General features: G+C 45.9%; 1 protein-coding gene across 1 annotated transcript in view; it reads right to left on the reverse strand.

The window, feature by feature from the left end:
* LOC124012674 (receptor-type tyrosine-protein phosphatase U-like) overlaps positions 1-16,975 on the reverse strand; it is a 259,461-nt gene that overhangs the window by 107,235 nt on the left and 135,251 nt on the right. The window contains 2 exon segments of the mRNA XM_046326539.1: positions 1,222-1,359; positions 1,361-1,494. Coding sequence (XP_046182495.1) covers positions 1,222-1,359; positions 1,361-1,494 — 272 coding nt within the window.

Below are 16,975 nucleotides of genomic sequence, written 5' to 3' on the forward strand. Positions count from 1 at the left end.
GATTTCAAAACTCAGTCCTCCAGAAAGTGGAGAGCAACACTTATGCAGTTTTAATACACAGTACATTTTTTTTAAACTGCGTTAGACAGGATGACCTAGACATACTGACCAGCTTAAATAGACAGAAGCATGCTGCAGTATATGCCAGACCAATCCAAACTCATCTCTCGACATGTCTAGCCCACTCATTATTTCAGACAATCATGGATACCGGGAAGCTTGCTCGCTTTTTCTTTGGCTAAACCAACTAGGCTCGTAATTTGACAATGTTATTCATATTTGCAGATGGCATACATGTTTGTATGTTCGAGAAGGCATTTCTGCCCAAAAACACATTTAGATTTTTTTTTTAAGTTGACGTTCTAACGGTTCGCCTGTGAAGTAGTGACCGTGACATATGCCTAGCTTCCTAAAACGGGTCACAACTGATTGGCTCAAATGTATTAAGGAAAGAAATTCCACAAATTAACTTTTAATAACAAGGCACACCTTTTAATTGAAATGCATTCCAGGTGACTACCTCATAAAGCTGGTAGAGAGAATGCCAAGAGTGTGCAAGGCTGTCATCAAGGCAAAGGGTGGCTACTTTGAAGAATCTCAAATATAAAATATATTTAGATTTGTTTAACACTTTTTTGGTTACTACATGATTCCGTATGTGTCATTTCATAGATTTGATGCCTTCATTAATTATTCTACAATTTAGAAAATAGTAAAAAATAAAGAAAACCCTGGAATGAGTAGGTGTTTCCAAAATTTTGACTGGTACTGTATGTAAAACTTTATGAGCTGGATTGCCTGTCTTTACAATTAATTTATTTTCGTTTGCACTCGGTAGCATATTTAGCTAACATCCTAAATAGAAATGTGCTATTACTTGTGCTCATTTTGTTACCATTCTGGTAATCAACACCCAATGCGCTTTTTTTTTTGCACCCCCTTGTGTACTAAGCTGGTAGTATCATAAATCCTGGGGTGAGAGAAGGACGGTAGGACGATATGAAAATATGGAATCCCCTAGCTTCACCTGGTGCCACTCACCCTAACCCTCACCTGGTTATAGAGCCATATTACTGTCAATGTAGCATTAGCATAGCATTGTCTCTCCCCTGGTATTTGCTGGGCCTGGTATTTGCTGGGCCTGGAAGGTGCTAACGGAGTAGTATTAGACATAGAATTACTATACTGTATGTATTAACACAGCAGATGTATTATTATCACCTGGTATTCGCTGGGCCAGAATGTGCTGACGGCTAGCTCCACCTGGTGCCACTGGCGTCCATGTGACCCGGAGACGTTCCAGACGGCACTGCCCCACGGCCCCCCATTGACCCGGATGTAGAGCTGCAGCTCCCCGGGGGGAGTGGCCGTCGCGGCTGTACAGGAAGTAGCTGAACTGGATGCAGTGCGTGTCGTTCTCACTCAGCGAATGGAGGAGGAGGTGGGCCCGCTGCCCCGCGGCATGCTGGGACGAGTTCACCATCATGAACGAGCCTAGGGGAGAGGAGGGAGGAGACCGGGTCAGATGATTATAACAGAATTCCTGTCAACAGAGACGTAACTTTAGGGATATCTCCTTCCTGATTTGAGCAATAGTCTGAGTTGAGTTAAAGCCTGACCATACATACCAAGTTAGGATTCAACCCTCTACCTTTCTCTGCTCTACCTCCGTCTCTACCACAGGCGGCCGGTAGCACCTAAATTGGAGAGGACGGGCTCATAATAATGGATGGAACGGAATAAATGTAATGGTATTGAATACATCAAACACATCCTTTGAAACCATACCAGCCATTATTATAAGCAGTCCTCCCCCCAGTAGCCTGCTCTAGTCCCTACCTCTCTTTACTTCTCTCTTCCTCTCTGTCTGGCCCTCTAAGGGCTTCTTTGTCTGCCACAAGGCCTCAGATGTCCCCTGTTCAAAGCTCTGTGTGGTGGACAGACAGCAGGGCTGTAGCCTGTTGCCTGGCCATCACACGGGTGTCAAACAGACAATCTGACAAACAAAGACAGATATTTGCCTTTACAGCTGTCCACACACCGCAGTGGAGGAGAGAGAGTGAGAGAGAGAGATCAACAGAAAGAGAATGACTAAAAGAAAAAGAGAACGAGTGGTAGGGAGATGTCCATGTTGATCACACCAAATTGGGGACAGTTTTCATGAGGGAATCACAACAGAGTATCATTCTAACCCTTCTAAACCTTTCTAATCTTCTAAAAATGATCACTGGGTCACAGTATTGGATCCTGTTACCAAAGGAATCTTCTAAGTACTTTAAAGACACGGCTGTAGTGTATTCCCTATGGAAGGGCAGGGCAGGTTGGGTAATGTAGTTGAATGAGGGTGTACTCAGGGACTCAGTGCCATGCCACTCCTACTACCATTAATCACACTGACACTGTTATTAGGCTGCAATGGCAACCTAGGGAATACTTTGAACACCAGAGATTATGCACGCACACACAAACACACACGCACGCGCGCACACACACACACACACACACACACACACACACACACACACACACACACACACACACACACACACACACACACACACACACACACACACACACACACACACACACACACACACACACACACACACACACACACACACACACACACACACACACACACACACACACAAACACAAAGTGTGATGGGCTCAGGTCCAAATCCCACTGAGTGAGAGCTCCCCTCCCTCCTTTCTCCTCCTCCTTTTCCCTCTCTCCTTCTCCTCCCTTTCTCCTTGGCAGGTAGAGTGATTAAGATACTAGAGCTCCTTTGGGACCTTATCTCTCTCTGTCCCTGGCCTCAGCCTGGCGCTGGCTGCCTTCATACGGAGGAGGTACAGCATGTGACCTGTCTTTATAGCTTCAACACTGTGACCTCAACATGCCTTTCAGACAGGCTGCCTTTCCTCAACACCTTGCCCTCGGGTTGCACAATTCCAGTAACTTTCCCAAAATGAAATTATTTTCCAGAGATCCAGGTTGAACGATTCAGGATTTCCTGCTTATTTCCTCCTGATTCTGGGAATCTTCCATCCAGGATTTCTGAAAAACCTGGGAATTTTGCAATCCTACTTTTGCCCATATCAGAGTAGAAAAACACACCCAATAGAAGGTAACACAGACAAAAGCTTGTGCTGGTTCAATGAAACCCTGGCCTTGTCAGTTTGCTTTGCTTGCTCATCCAAAGGGGAGGAGTCACAGTCAGAACAAGGAAGAAATGTAAGAAAGTTCAGAGTTCTTCGCATCAAAAGTTTTGATTCCCCAAACCAACCATGACCTACATCAGCCAGGTCACAGCACAGGGCTGCTCAGTGTTAAAAAACCTCTTACTGTCTCAAAACCATGAATCCGCTCTACTGTCCAAAACATCCCTACATCCCTTTCCTCTCTCTTTCCTGATCCGTCTGGACAAAACATCCCTCTGGTCTCTTCTTTCATCCTCTCTTATCCTCTCTTCCCTGACCCCGACCCTGAACCCAGCCTGGACAGAACAGTCAAGCCTTCAGTAAATTCCTACTAGCAGCTTCTCTTTCTCAGGGGGACTGGCAGGCACTATTCTCAGAAAACATTGATCTTCCCCTTGCTTTCCATAGAGTCTCACCAACATCCAGAGCTGGACCAGGGCAGGCATTGACTTGGCCTGTACTGGTCCCTGGGTCCTCACTGCCACCATGCCTCTGATGTGTGGAGACTCCTGAAGGCTTGTGGGGCCAGGAGGCTAAATTGCTTTTCTCGCTAGATCAGCACAACACTGAACTACCTCTCCCTTCCCTGTTAGAGATTTGAGACCAGGTAACAGGCCTATGTGTGTGAGAGGGAGATCTTCTATGAGGAGGGTATGAGATGAGTGCTATGGCCAAAAGATAGAAAACAAAGATATTAGCTGGAATTTAATTGACCCTGCCATAACAATGTTAACGCATTGTCTTGTTTACAAACTGCAACACAATCTCATACAATTATGTCTCTGAAAACAGGAAGTTTCTAGTTGTTGAACAGTGGTGGAAGAAAGACTTAGAGAACAATTGAAGATTAAAATATGTCTAACTAATTCTGACAGGCCTTGGAGCCGGTATGAAAATCAAATTGAGATGTATTCGAGTCTATCTATCTATGCATTACATTATTACATTATTATTATCTATCTATCTATATCTATCTATTATCTCTATCTCACTGTTGAAAGCCACCTAGTGGTGACTTAGGAACGACACTACGGCATCCATATTAGGAAATCCATCAGTTATCAGATGAAACTCAACTGACAAATGAGGGACTTGCTAAGATGGAGTCTGTAGGCGACAAACAAACAAATAACGGAATCATATTAGTTTTCACCAAGAGCTAATATGATGAACTGTCTGGGACATCTCTTTCAGAGAGTGTTAAAGCTCAAGGTGAGCGTAAAGACATGGGTTCATTTCTGCTAAACATACCAAATGATCATAATTCACCTGAGCTTGCTTGAGTCAGTTAATTTCATTAATGCCTCAATTAGCACGTCATTGATAGCATTTCTATTAAATAAAATGCCTTCTGATAACCTTCCGTGTCCATCCTTAAGGAGCAAGACACACATACAGATACATAGAGGCAAGCGCACACACATTGAGAGGCAAACACATACAGAAACATACCCAACTTGGGTTAAAAATATAAATCCATAAAGGCAGATAAGGCGCCATCTATTTCCTCTGGGACCATGGCTAGCCCTGCCAAGGATGAGGGAATACACACACACACACACACACACACACACACACACACACACACACACACACACACACACACACACACACACACACACACACACACACACACACACACACACACACACACACACACACACACACACACACACACACACACACACACACACACACACACACCCCCACACACAATCACATAAAACACACATACACACCCCCCCACACACACACATTAAGAGATTAGCGCACAGCCCCGAATCCCTGCACTTCCTATCAGAACGTCAGATATAGCGTAGGATGGGACCCAGAGTCACAAGTGTCACTGCTTTTATCACACACACACACCAGGAGGAAGGGGAGGAGGAGGGAGAGGCAGGAAGGGAGAGAAGGAAAAGAGAGAGAAAGAGAGAGAGAGAGAGAGAGAGAGAGAGAGAGAGAGAGAGAGAGAGAGAGAGAGAGAGAGAGAGAGAGAGAGAGAGAGAGAGAGAGAGAGAGAGAGAGAGAGAGAGAGAGAGAGAGCGAGAGAGAGAGAGAGAGAGAGGGCAAGATATAGAGATGAGAAAGAAAGAGGGGGTGGGAGAGGTAGGAAGGAAAAGAGAGAGATATTTTCACCATATTTTCACAATTTTTCTGAAGCGTTTCTGCCTTTGCTCCCATCAATAATGTTTTGTATAACTCAACCATGCATATAAGCCAGAAAATGCCATCGTTCACAGTATTAGTTCAATGACTTCCTGTTATTTTGAATCATCTTGGTGTTGGTGTGAGTCCAATTGGCCTTGATTATTGTGTGTGTGCCTGCGTGCGTGCGTGTGTGTGTGTGTAAGAGAGAAGGTCAGCCTGGAACTTTCTGTTTTTGTATTTTTCTGTTTCATTTGTTTGTGTTTTAGTTGTTTTATATTAAACCTCAGGCTACCCTCACCTGATCTCTGAAGGGCGGTAGAGGTGGTGATTGGGAACTCGCAGACTTGCCTCTCTGTTTGTCTTTGCGCGTGTTGCTGTATTGTGTAATCTGTATCGCTGGTTGGCAGGGTACTGAGGTCGCAGGCCTGTGCTATGTTTGTTGTGTTCACTGGGGCCGAAAGGCACCGATGCAGATTCTGCCATTTACAAAGTGACACAGTGCTTATGCTGTGGAAATGGGAAATGGGCTAACCAACACCAGCTGCTCATGAATGTGACATAGAGAGAGAGAGAGAGAGAGAGAGAGAGAGAGAGAGAGAGAGAGAGAGAGAGAGAGAGAGAGAGAGAGAGAGAGAGAGAGAGAGAGAGAGAGAGAGAGAGAGAGACTCTAGCCACACACACACACGCACAACTAACTTCCGTACACAAACAATCAGAGTCCGTCTGGCACATGGGCTGGGAGATAACGTGGTTCCCAGGGTGAGGGCCGGGATCCAAACAGACGACCGGGACTCGGCTCAAAAACATGCAATCATTACTAAACTTCAAAGTATTGACTTGATATTGATATTATATAACGAATGACACAGCCTCTTCCGCTGGCATAGTAAATATCACAGCTAGTCACTGTAAGCAAGGCTATACTGTAGTTATACCAGCATTGTCAACAAACACACACACCCACAAAAGCAAACACACACACACACACAGACACACAATCTGTCTCTTTCTCGCTCCCTCTCTCTCTGTTCTGATAACATTTGGGCTGACACTACTGACTCCCCTCTCTTTCTCAACTCAGCACCAACACAGTAACTCAGTGAATGTATTAAGGAATCCTCTCTCTCTCTCTCTCTCTCTCTCTCTCTCTCTCTCTCTCTCTCTCTCTCTCTCTCTCTCTCTCTCTCTCTCTCTCTCTCTCTCTCTCTCTCTCTCTCTCTCTCTCTCTCTCTCGCTCTCTCTCTCTCTGACAGAGTTCATTGCAGAGCCACCTGTTCTAGCAGCATGTCTCCTCAGGGACCCACCATGGAGAAAAAGGGAGCAGTGTGCCCTGGTTGAGAAAAGGAGAGGAGGGGAGGGACACCGAGAGACAGAACAGAGAGTTCATTCTCTAAATGCCTGCAAGGTACTGAGATGAAACAAGTGGTAGATCACACATGTTTGATGAAGAGAATGAGAGAGCTTCTGGGAAGGAGAGGAGTGTTACAGTATTGAGATGCTTTGGTAGACAGGGGGGGAGGGGTTGGATAGGGTTTCGGGTTGCTGGCTGGCTGGGTTGGAAGCTGGCTGGGTGGTTGGTGTCTGGCTGGCTGGCTTGCTGGCTGGCTGGGTGAGTGGCTGACTGGCTGGCTGGCTGGCTAGTAAATCAATATTGATTTCTGCAGAGAGAATGTACCCTGCCTGCCATCCTCAGTCCAACGGACACGACTCAATTCCACTCATGCCTGTATGGCTGTTCACTTTTCACACACAAAAAAAACCATCTATAAATCACTATGCCCTTTCCTTGATCTATTGGCTCATAATGGATATGATTGAATAAATGGTGACATCCAGAACCAAGCTAAATGGATCAGCTTGTACAGTCTGTACTGTAACTAGGATCTGGAAACAGGAGAACGAGACAATCTCTTAAATTTGTGTATTTTTCTAAAACCACAGCGGAGACACAGAAACACCTCAGACATCAGGTCTCTGTGGAGAGGAGACATGGAGGAAGAAAGAGGACACTAACCATGTCCTGTAAGGAGACTGGGTTAGGTGGGAAGAGGGTGAGCTATTACAGGGCTCTGCAACACGTGTTCTCAGGTAGAATAACCTGAGACTGGTTGATAAAAACAGCCCTGAGATGAGAGAAGAACTGTATGGGAACAGCCTATTTCTCTGTCTGTCCGTCTGTCCCTCTCTGACTATCAGTGGCACCGCAGTGCGGCTGATGCTCAGCCCAGGTATGAGGTCTGCCAGTATGGACCAGGGCCCAGTGCTTCCCCCACTTCCCATCCTCCCCCCACATCCAGTCGGTGCGATAAGACAGTATCAGTTACAGCCCAGCTGAGTGCCCGCATGTATGTGCATCTGGAGTAGACCAGGGAGTTGCAGAGAGAGACAGAGAGAGAGAGAGAGAGAGCAGAGAGAGAGAGAGAGAGAGCAGGGAGAGAGAGTAGAGAGAGAGATAGCAGAGAGAGAGAGTATAGAGAGAGCAGAGAGAGAGAGAGAGAGAGCAGAGAGAGCAGAGAGAGCAGGGAGAGAGAGCAGAAAGAGAGAGCAGAGAGAGCAGAGAGAGAGTAGAGAGTAGAGAGCAGGGAGAGAGAGAGAGAGCAGAGAGAGCAGAGAGAGAGAGCAGGGAGAGAGAGCAGAGAGCGCAGAGAAAGAGTAGAGTAGAGAGAGAGTAGAGAGAGAGAGAGAGAGAGAGAGCAGAGAGAGAGAGCAGAGAGAGAGAGAGAGAGAGCAGAGAGAGAGAGCAGAAAGAGAGAGCAGATGACCTTGCATGCAGATGACCTTCAGGCAGAGGGGAGAGAAAGGCCCTGGCCAGAGACATGTTCACAACCTGGCCCCACATAGATCTGAAAGGATTGGATAGGTATACGCAATATCACAGTAGCTCTTTACTTGGATGAGCCAGATAGGATTTTCCCTATATTGTGTATCCAATCCCCTGTGCCTAAGGGGTACAGATAGGGGTTAATTCTAGAAAGAGATAAAGGGTATATCCTACCTCCCTCTTCACCCAAATAAGTATAACATTGGCTTGACCTCAAGCGGACACCATGGAGGGGTCTTATGAGTGGGAGAGAGGAGGGTAGCGAGACTGAATAGGGGCTAGGCTTAGGGGTCAATTAATCTGAACCCGAGTGCATCAACTTGACATTATACCATAGTAAGTGTCAATCTGTGGCCTACATCTTCACCATAATAATATGAATCAGATCCAAACCAGTAACTTGTCTTAAATATATCTAGCAACAAGTAATAACTGTTGGGTTAGTTGCATGTTTTGGGCATTAGGGGGCACACTCTACTTGCCCTAAAGGAGGATATGCCAACGGTACAATTGCCTGCGTCTCTCTTTAATCCTATTCCAGAACACACGGCACGCTTTAAAACATAAGGTGGTTTACATTTGAAATCTATCACTGAATCAATGGGGTGAAATTGGGGCACCAGTCTAATCTCAATTAATCAAATCAAATTTAAATCCCGTTGCGAGAGCAGCTCAACGGCCAAAAAAGGCACAACAAAAGGCTGAATGTGCGCTTTTCAAAGAACGTCCTCATTCAGCTCGCAAACAGAAAGCATCCAATGAACTTTTCAAAACGTCCTCGCTCAGATCTGATTGGTTTCCTCAGACACAAAGCCTCACTTTCAGCCAATGGGCTTGGCCGGTGTGTTTCAAAAAAGGCCAACCAAAACAGAAATTACTTCAAGTTTGTTTATCCCCCTCAGTCTTTCAGAGGCACGCACTGCTTACTTATTCATTAGCTGTCACTCTACCAAACACACACACACACACACACACACACACACACACACACACACACACACACACACACACACACACACACACACACACACACACACACACACACACACACACACACACACACACACACACACACACACACACACACACACACACACACACACACACACACACGAGAAAACCCATCACTCAGACAGATACAACTGAAAGACGTGTGTAATCCAGAATCTTAATTCACATCCTGCATAGTCGCAGTTTAATGGCAATGGCTTAGAGCAAATAAAGCCGTTGGAAACTGAAATCAATAGTCATAAATCAGCATAATAAGCATCTCCGGCTGAGGAGGGGAAAACACACGCTGTTCTATCAGTTCATCAAACGTTTGCGAGCGTCACACACACACACACACACATGGAAAACACCCTGTTCTCTAGTCCAATCAGGCGTTTACGAGTGTATCTCCTTAATCCTCGCCACATCCACTATGGACACCTGCCTACAAATCATCAGTGATACGGATGAACCAATGAAAGCCCAAGGAGGAAACATAGACTTGAGGAGGCCCATTAATAGACCTGGCTAGTGCCTCAGGCTGGTGCGCACAGACATTCAGCATCGCTAAGTAATTAAAAACAAACAGTTTTCTTACTTTGTGAGAAGCTAGAGGGGACAATATTAGTGCAGAAATATGTCAATTATCCTCTTTATTTTCTGTGCAAAATGAAGGATATTGCAGTGTAACAGAATATGCAATTCAAAGTAAATGTTGAATTTACCGTGTTTTCTACATAATCAAACACCATATCTGAAGTGTAAAGGAAATAGTCTGCTTGTTTAATTGTTCATCTGTATTTGTATTTGTATTATGGATCCCCATAATGCCAAGGCGGCAGCTACTCTTCCTGGGATCCCAGCTACATTAAGGCACTTATACAATTTTAAAAGCATTACAATACATAACAGATTTCACAACACATTAAGTTGGCTCCCGAGTGGCACAGCGGTCTAAGTGTAAGAGGCATATCCGTGCAAGACTACAGTCCCTGGTTCGATTCCAGGCTGTATCACATCCGGCCGAGATTGGGAGTCCCATAGGGCGGCGCACAATTGGCCCAGCGTTGTCCGGGTTTGGCCGGTGTAGGCCGTCATTGTAAATAAGAATTTGTTCGGACTTGCCTAGTTAAAGAAACGTTAAATAAAACTATAAAACAAACGTAAAGGTGTGTCCTCAGGCCCCTACTCTACTACCACATATCTTTATACACAACATCCATGTGTACGTGTATGTATAGTGCATATATTATCCTGTCTGTGCCTGTGTTTGTGTTGCTATGCATGAGCTAGTTGATGTGGAATAGAGTTCCAGGTAGTCATGGCTCTATGTAGTACTGTGCACCTCCCATAGTCTGGACGTGTAGTCATGGCTCTATGTAGTACTGTGCACCTCCCATAGTCTGGACTTGTAGTCATGGCTCTATGTAGTACTGTGCACCTCCCATAGTCTGGACTTGTAGTCATGGCTCTATGTAGTACTGTGCACCTCCCATAGTCTGGACTTGTAGTCATGGCTCTATGTAGTACTGTGCACCTCCCATAGTCTGGACTTGTAGTCATGGCTCTATGTAGTACTGTGCACCTCCCATAGTCTGGACGTGTAGTCATGGCTCTATGTAGTACTGTGCACCTCCCATAGTCTGGACTTGTAGTCATGGCTCTATGTAGTACTGTGCACCTCCCATAGTCTGGACTTGTAGTCATGGCTCTATGTAGTACTGTGCACCTCCCATAGTCTGGACTTGCAGACTTTGAAGAGAAGATGTCTTGTATAAAACGTTGGTTTCAGTCTATATGAGTCAGAGATGATTCAGACTGACTGCTGCTGAACAACAAACAGCAGGGGTATGTACCATACAGTACTAAATCACAAATGGCATCATATTCCCTATTTAGTGCATTATTTTTATCCAGGGCTCATAGAGTTCTGATCAAAAGTTGTGCGCTATGGATGGAATGGGGTGCCGTTTGGGACGCAGCCTAGGTAATTCCTGACGTCTGCCATCCTTGTTTACCCGTTCCCTTGGCCCCCTAGCATGGTCCAGAAATGTCATGCAGACAACAAGACAACAATAGCAGTGACAGTGGCTGTGACCTATAATAACTGCCTGGACAGGGCAGTGTGTGGATCGAAGGGAGGGTTAGGGGGGAACTTGTTTGCCTGCTGTTGCTGGTCTGTGGAGACGCTGGAGGGGGTGGTGACACACACTTTCCCTGAAGCACAGCTAGGCCCAGCCTCCTCCTCCCACCAGCCCCCTTACAACCCAAGCAGTGTGGTTAGGGGACACAATCTGGTATTGGGTCAAAGAATCCAATGAATCCATGGCAGAGAGGGACACACTCTGAGAGGAGAGAAGTGATCAAAATAGAGAACTTACAGACTCTTTGAGAGGAGTGAAAGAGAAAGAGAGCGGCAGAGGTAGAGAGCATGCCACGAGGGAATAGTAAATTGAACATTACTGTCCTTCCACCTGTCAGAGAGAGTGTGTGTGTGTGTGTGTGTGTGTGTGTGTGTGTGTGTGTGTGTGTGTGTGTGTGTGTGTGTGTGTGTGTGTGTGTGTGTGTGTGTGTGTGTGTGTGTGTGTGTGTGTGTGTGTGTGTGTGTGTGTGTGTGTGTGTGTGTGTGTGTGTGTGTGTGTGTGTAGTTGCGTGCTGTGCGTCCTGTACTGCAAAACCCTCTGTTGTGCACCAAAGGATTTTGTGGTATATAAATAATGTAAGTGTGTAATAGTTGTGGTATGAAAATAATGTAATGCTGTGTAATAGCTGAGCCGTTTGATTCAACAACCGTCAGTGACACTCTCCTGGGGATTACAGCATTCTAATAGAACACCAACTCAGGCAAGGTCATCATTACAGTTCAGCTCCCCACAGGGAGTCAGAGTCAGCAGCTAGCAGGATACAGGGAGTCAGCAGCTAGCAGGACACAGGGAGTCAGAATCAGCAGCTAGCCGGACACGGGGAATCAGAGTCAGCAGCTAGCAGAACACAGGGAGTCAGAGTCAGCAGCTAGCAGAACACAGGGAGTCAGAGTCAGCAGCTAGCAGAACATAGGGAGTCAGAGTCAGCAGCTAGCAGGATACAGGGAGTCAGAGTCAGCAGCTAGCAGGACACGGGAGTCAGAGTCAGCAGCTAGCAGGATACAGGGCGTCAGAGTCAGCAGCTAGCAGGACACAGGGAGTCAGCAGCTAGCAGGATACAGGGAGTCAGCAGCTAGCAGGATACAGGGAGTCAGAGTCAGCAGCTAACAGGACACAGGGAGTCAGAGTCAGCAGCTAGCAGGACACAGGGAGTCAGCAGCTAGCAAGACACAGGGAGTCAGCAGCTAGCAGGAAACAGGGAGTCAGAAGCTAGCAGGAAACAGGGAGTCAGCAGCTAACAGGAAACAGAGAGAGAGAGAGAGAGAGAGAGAGAGAGAGAGAGAGAGAGAGAGAGAGAGAGAGAGAGAGGGTGGGTGGGTGGGTGAGAAAAAGGAGAGAAGAACAGAGGAATGATTGCAACAGTTAGTGAGAGTAGTCAGAGGGGCTAGCTAAGACAGAGCTGGAAAGGAGATAGACAGAGGGGAGAGAGAGAGAGAGAGAGAGAGAGAGAGAGAGAGAGAGAGAGAGAGAGAGAGAGAGAGAGAGAGAGAGAGAGAGAGAGAGAGAGAGAGAGAGATTTACAGCCAGGGTTCTCATCACTGGGGTTGTCAATGTTTTTGAAAGTCTTTCTCTCTTTTTCCGCATGGACCTGTTAACAGCGGGACTGGAGATCCAAGGCCCGTAGAGAGGTGATCAATCAGAGAGTTGGTCCTGGAAAGGCAAACGTCGTCCTGACAGGGCCACTACACAGCTGCTCTCTACTTCGCCGCATCCTCCAAAACACCCGCCTGATGACAGTGACGAATGAGGAAACGTTCAAAGTGTTTAGGAGTCTCTGACTCCGCTCATGTACATAATAACTGCCGCATGACATGCTCTCATCTCCCTCCTCCTCTCCTCCCCGCTTCTCATCTTTGATGTACTCCATTCAACTTCTACCTCATCTTTCTTTTCCTTTCACCGCACCCCTCTTCTTTTCTCTGCCTGCTCTCTTTCGTGGTGACGTATCTGTTCGTCATCTAATCCTTGGTGCCATGTGGGCCTGGGCGGCATATACCGTATACCGGTGTGTTTGGAAATAGCCAGGGGATATCGAGCCAGTTATCAAATCAAATCAAATCAAATTTATTTATATAGCCCTTCGTACATCAGCTGATATCTCAAAGTGCTGTACAGAAACCCAGCCTAAAACCCCAAACAGCAAACAATGCAGGTGTAAAAGCACGGTGGCTAGGAAAAACTCCCTAGAAAGGCCAAAACCTAGGAAGAAACCTAGAGAGGAACCGGGCTATGTGGGGTGGCCAGTCCTCTTCTGGCTGTGCCGGGTAGAGATTATAACAGAAAATGACCAAGATGTTCAAATGTTCATAAATGACCAGCATGGTCAAATAATAATAAGGCAGAACAGTTGAAACTGGAGCAGCAGCACAGTCAGGTGGACTGGGGACAGCAAGGAGCCATCATGTCAGGTAGTCCTGGGGCACGGTCCTAGGGCTCAGGTCCTCCGAGAGAGAGAAAGAAAGAGAGAATTAGAGAGAGCATATGTGGGGTGGCCAGTCCTCTTCTGGCTGTGCCGGGTGGAGATTATAACAGAACGTGGCCAAGATGTTCAAATGTTCATAAATGACCAGCATGGTTGAATAATAGTAAGGCAGAACAGTTGAAACTGGAGCAGGAGCATGGCCAGGTGGACTGGGGACAGCAAGGAGTCCTCATGTCAGGTAGTCCTGGGACATGGTCCTAGGGCCCAGGCCAGTTGAAACTGGAGCAGCAGCATGGCCAGGTGGACTGGGGACAGCAAGGAGTCATCATGTCAGGTAGTCCTGGGGCATGGTTCTAGGGCTCAGGTCCTCCGAGAGAGAGAAAGAAGGAGAGAAGGAGAGAATTAGAGAACGCACACTTAGATTTACACAGGACACCGAATAGGACAGGAGAAGTACTCCAGATAAACAAACTGACCCTAGCCCCCCGACACATAAACTACTGCAGCATAAATACTGGAGGCTGAGACAGGAGGGGTCAGGAGACACTGTGGCCCCATCCGAGGACACCCCCGGACAGGGCCAAACAGGAAGGATATAACCCCACCCACTTTGCCAAAGCACAGCCCCCACACCACTTATAACTATTTCTTCAAAAAAAATACATACGTTTGGATATCTGTAGGTACCTTTTCAGTAAATACCTTCAGTCAACTTGTGCAATACATTCAGTGATGGAAAAAGTACCCAATTGTCATACTAGAATAAATCAATAAAATCCCTATGTTAAGCAAAGCAGACAGCACCATTTTTCTTGTTTTGAAAATGTATGGATAGCCGAGGGTACACTCCAACGCTTGGACATCATTTACAAAAGACACATTTGTGTTTAGTGAGTCCGATAGCCCAGAGGCAGTAGGGATGATAAGTGTGTGAATTTGACCATTTTCCTGTCCTGCCAAACAATCAAAATGTAAAGAGTACTTTTTGTTGTCAGGGAAAACATCTGGAGTAAAAGGTACAATTATTTCTTTAGGAAAGGAGTGAAGTAAAAATAAAAGTTCTCAAAAATATAAATAGTAAAGTAAAGTACAGATACCCCCCAAAAAGGATTTAAGTATGACTTACACCACTGAATACGTTAGGATAGGAGTTAAAGAAGATTTACGTCTTCATTTCACCTTCATACGGTTGTCCCCAGTCGCGTGATGTTTGTTAACAAGCACACAAATATAAGAGACCGGTGCCTTGCAAGTCATTCACTGTTGTGCAGCACACACCGGGTGATCTCGTTACAGCCGGCTAGAACAATTCAGTTAAATGCGTAAAATGTGCAAAATGCTCTGCAGTTGTCGTGGCTCTTTGTAGTACTGTGCACCTCCCATAGTCTGGATTTGTAGACATGGCTCTATGTAGTACTGTGCACCTCCCATAGTCTGGATTTGTAGACATGGCTCTATGTAGTACTGTGCACCTCCCATAGTCTGGATTTGTAGACATGGCTCTATGTAGTACTGTGCACCTCCCATAGTCTGGATTTGTAGACATGGCTCTATGTAGTACTGTGCACCTCCCATAGTCTGGATTTGTAGACATGGCTCTATGTAGTACTGTGCACCTCCCATAGTCTGGATTTGTAGACATGGCTCTATGTAGTACTGTGCACCTCCCATAGTCTGGATTTGTAGACATGGCTCTATGTAGTACTGTGCACCTCCCATAGTCTGGATTTGTAGTCATGGCTCTATGTAGTACTGTGCACCTCCCATAGTCTGGATTTGTAGTCATGGCTCTATGTAGTACTGTGCACCTCCCATAGTCTGGACTTGTAGTCATGGCTCTCTTTGAACAATTCAGTTAACTGCGTAAAATGTGCAAAATGCACTGCAGTTGTGCATTTTGTTTGCTAACGTAGCAGCTAGTTATCTATCTAGCTATGTAGTTAGCTTCTTCGAAAATCCTGCTTGGCTTGGTAACATCCGTCGAAAATTTGTTATGTGCGTGCAGTAAACTATGAGAAGCATTTTTGAGTACTTGTATAACTTTACTTTGCATTCTCTATGGGATTATATGTGTACTTGTTAGCATTGCTAACCTTTGGACTACAGAGAGTCAGTGGAGTTTGAAAATAGCACCCCTTGTGTTTAGTGCTGTTATTACCGAATATTAGAGGATGGCACAAGGTCGGTATTAAGGTATGAATATTTGAATAGTGCCAAGTTTCTGACATTCACGTTTCTGACATTCACCTTGCTAATGTAGTTGAACTCATAGGGTTTTGAAGTAGCTAGCTGAGTATTCAACCATTTATTCAACAGACCCATTATTACAGCCAGGGTCTGGAGCTCCTTCAGAGTACTGAGGTCCTACTGAGGTATTCAACCATTTATTCAACAGACCCATTATTACAGCCAGGGTCTGGAGCTCCTTCAGAGTACTGAGGTCCTACTGAGGTATTCAACCATTTATTCAACAGACCCATTATTACAGCCAGGGTCTGGAGCTCCTTCAGAGTACTGAGGTCCTACTGAGGTATTCAACCATTTATTCAACAGACCCATTATTACAGCCAGGGTCTGGAGCTCCTTCAGAGTACTGAGGTCCTACTGAGGTATTCAACCATTTATTCAACAGACCCATTATTACAGCCAGGGTCTGGAGCTCCTTCAGAGTACTGAGGTCCTACTGAGGTATTCAACCATTTATTCAACAGACCCATTATTACAGCCAGGGTCTGGAGCTCCTTCAGAGTACTGAGGTCCTACTGAGGTATTCAACCATTTATTCAACAGACCCATTATTACAGCCAGGGTCTGGAGCTCCTTCAGAGTACTGAGGTCCTACTGAGGTATTCAACCATTTATTCAACAGACCCATTATTACAGCCAGGGTCTGGAGCTCCTTCAGAGTACTGAGGTCCTACTGAGGTATTCAACCATTTATTCAACAGACCCATTATTACAGCCAGGGTCTGGAGCTCCTTCAGAGTACTGAGGTCCTACTGAGTATTCAATCATTTATTCAACAGACCCATTATTACAGCCAGGGTCTGGAGCTCCTTCAGAGTACTGAGGTCCTACTGAGGTATTCAACCATTTATTCAACAGACCCATTATTACAGCCAGGGTCTGGAGCTCCTTCAGAGTACTGAGGTCCTACTGAGGTATTCAACCATTTATTCAACAGACCCATTATTACAGCCAGGGTCTGGAGCTCCTTCAGAGTACTGAGGTCCTACTGAGGTATTCA

Source organism: Oncorhynchus gorbuscha, linkage group LG24 (genome assembly GCF_021184085.1).
Source record: "Oncorhynchus gorbuscha isolate QuinsamMale2020 ecotype Even-year linkage group LG24, OgorEven_v1.0, whole genome shotgun sequence".
Classification (NCBI taxonomy): domain Eukaryota; kingdom Metazoa; phylum Chordata; class Actinopteri; order Salmoniformes; family Salmonidae; genus Oncorhynchus; species Oncorhynchus gorbuscha.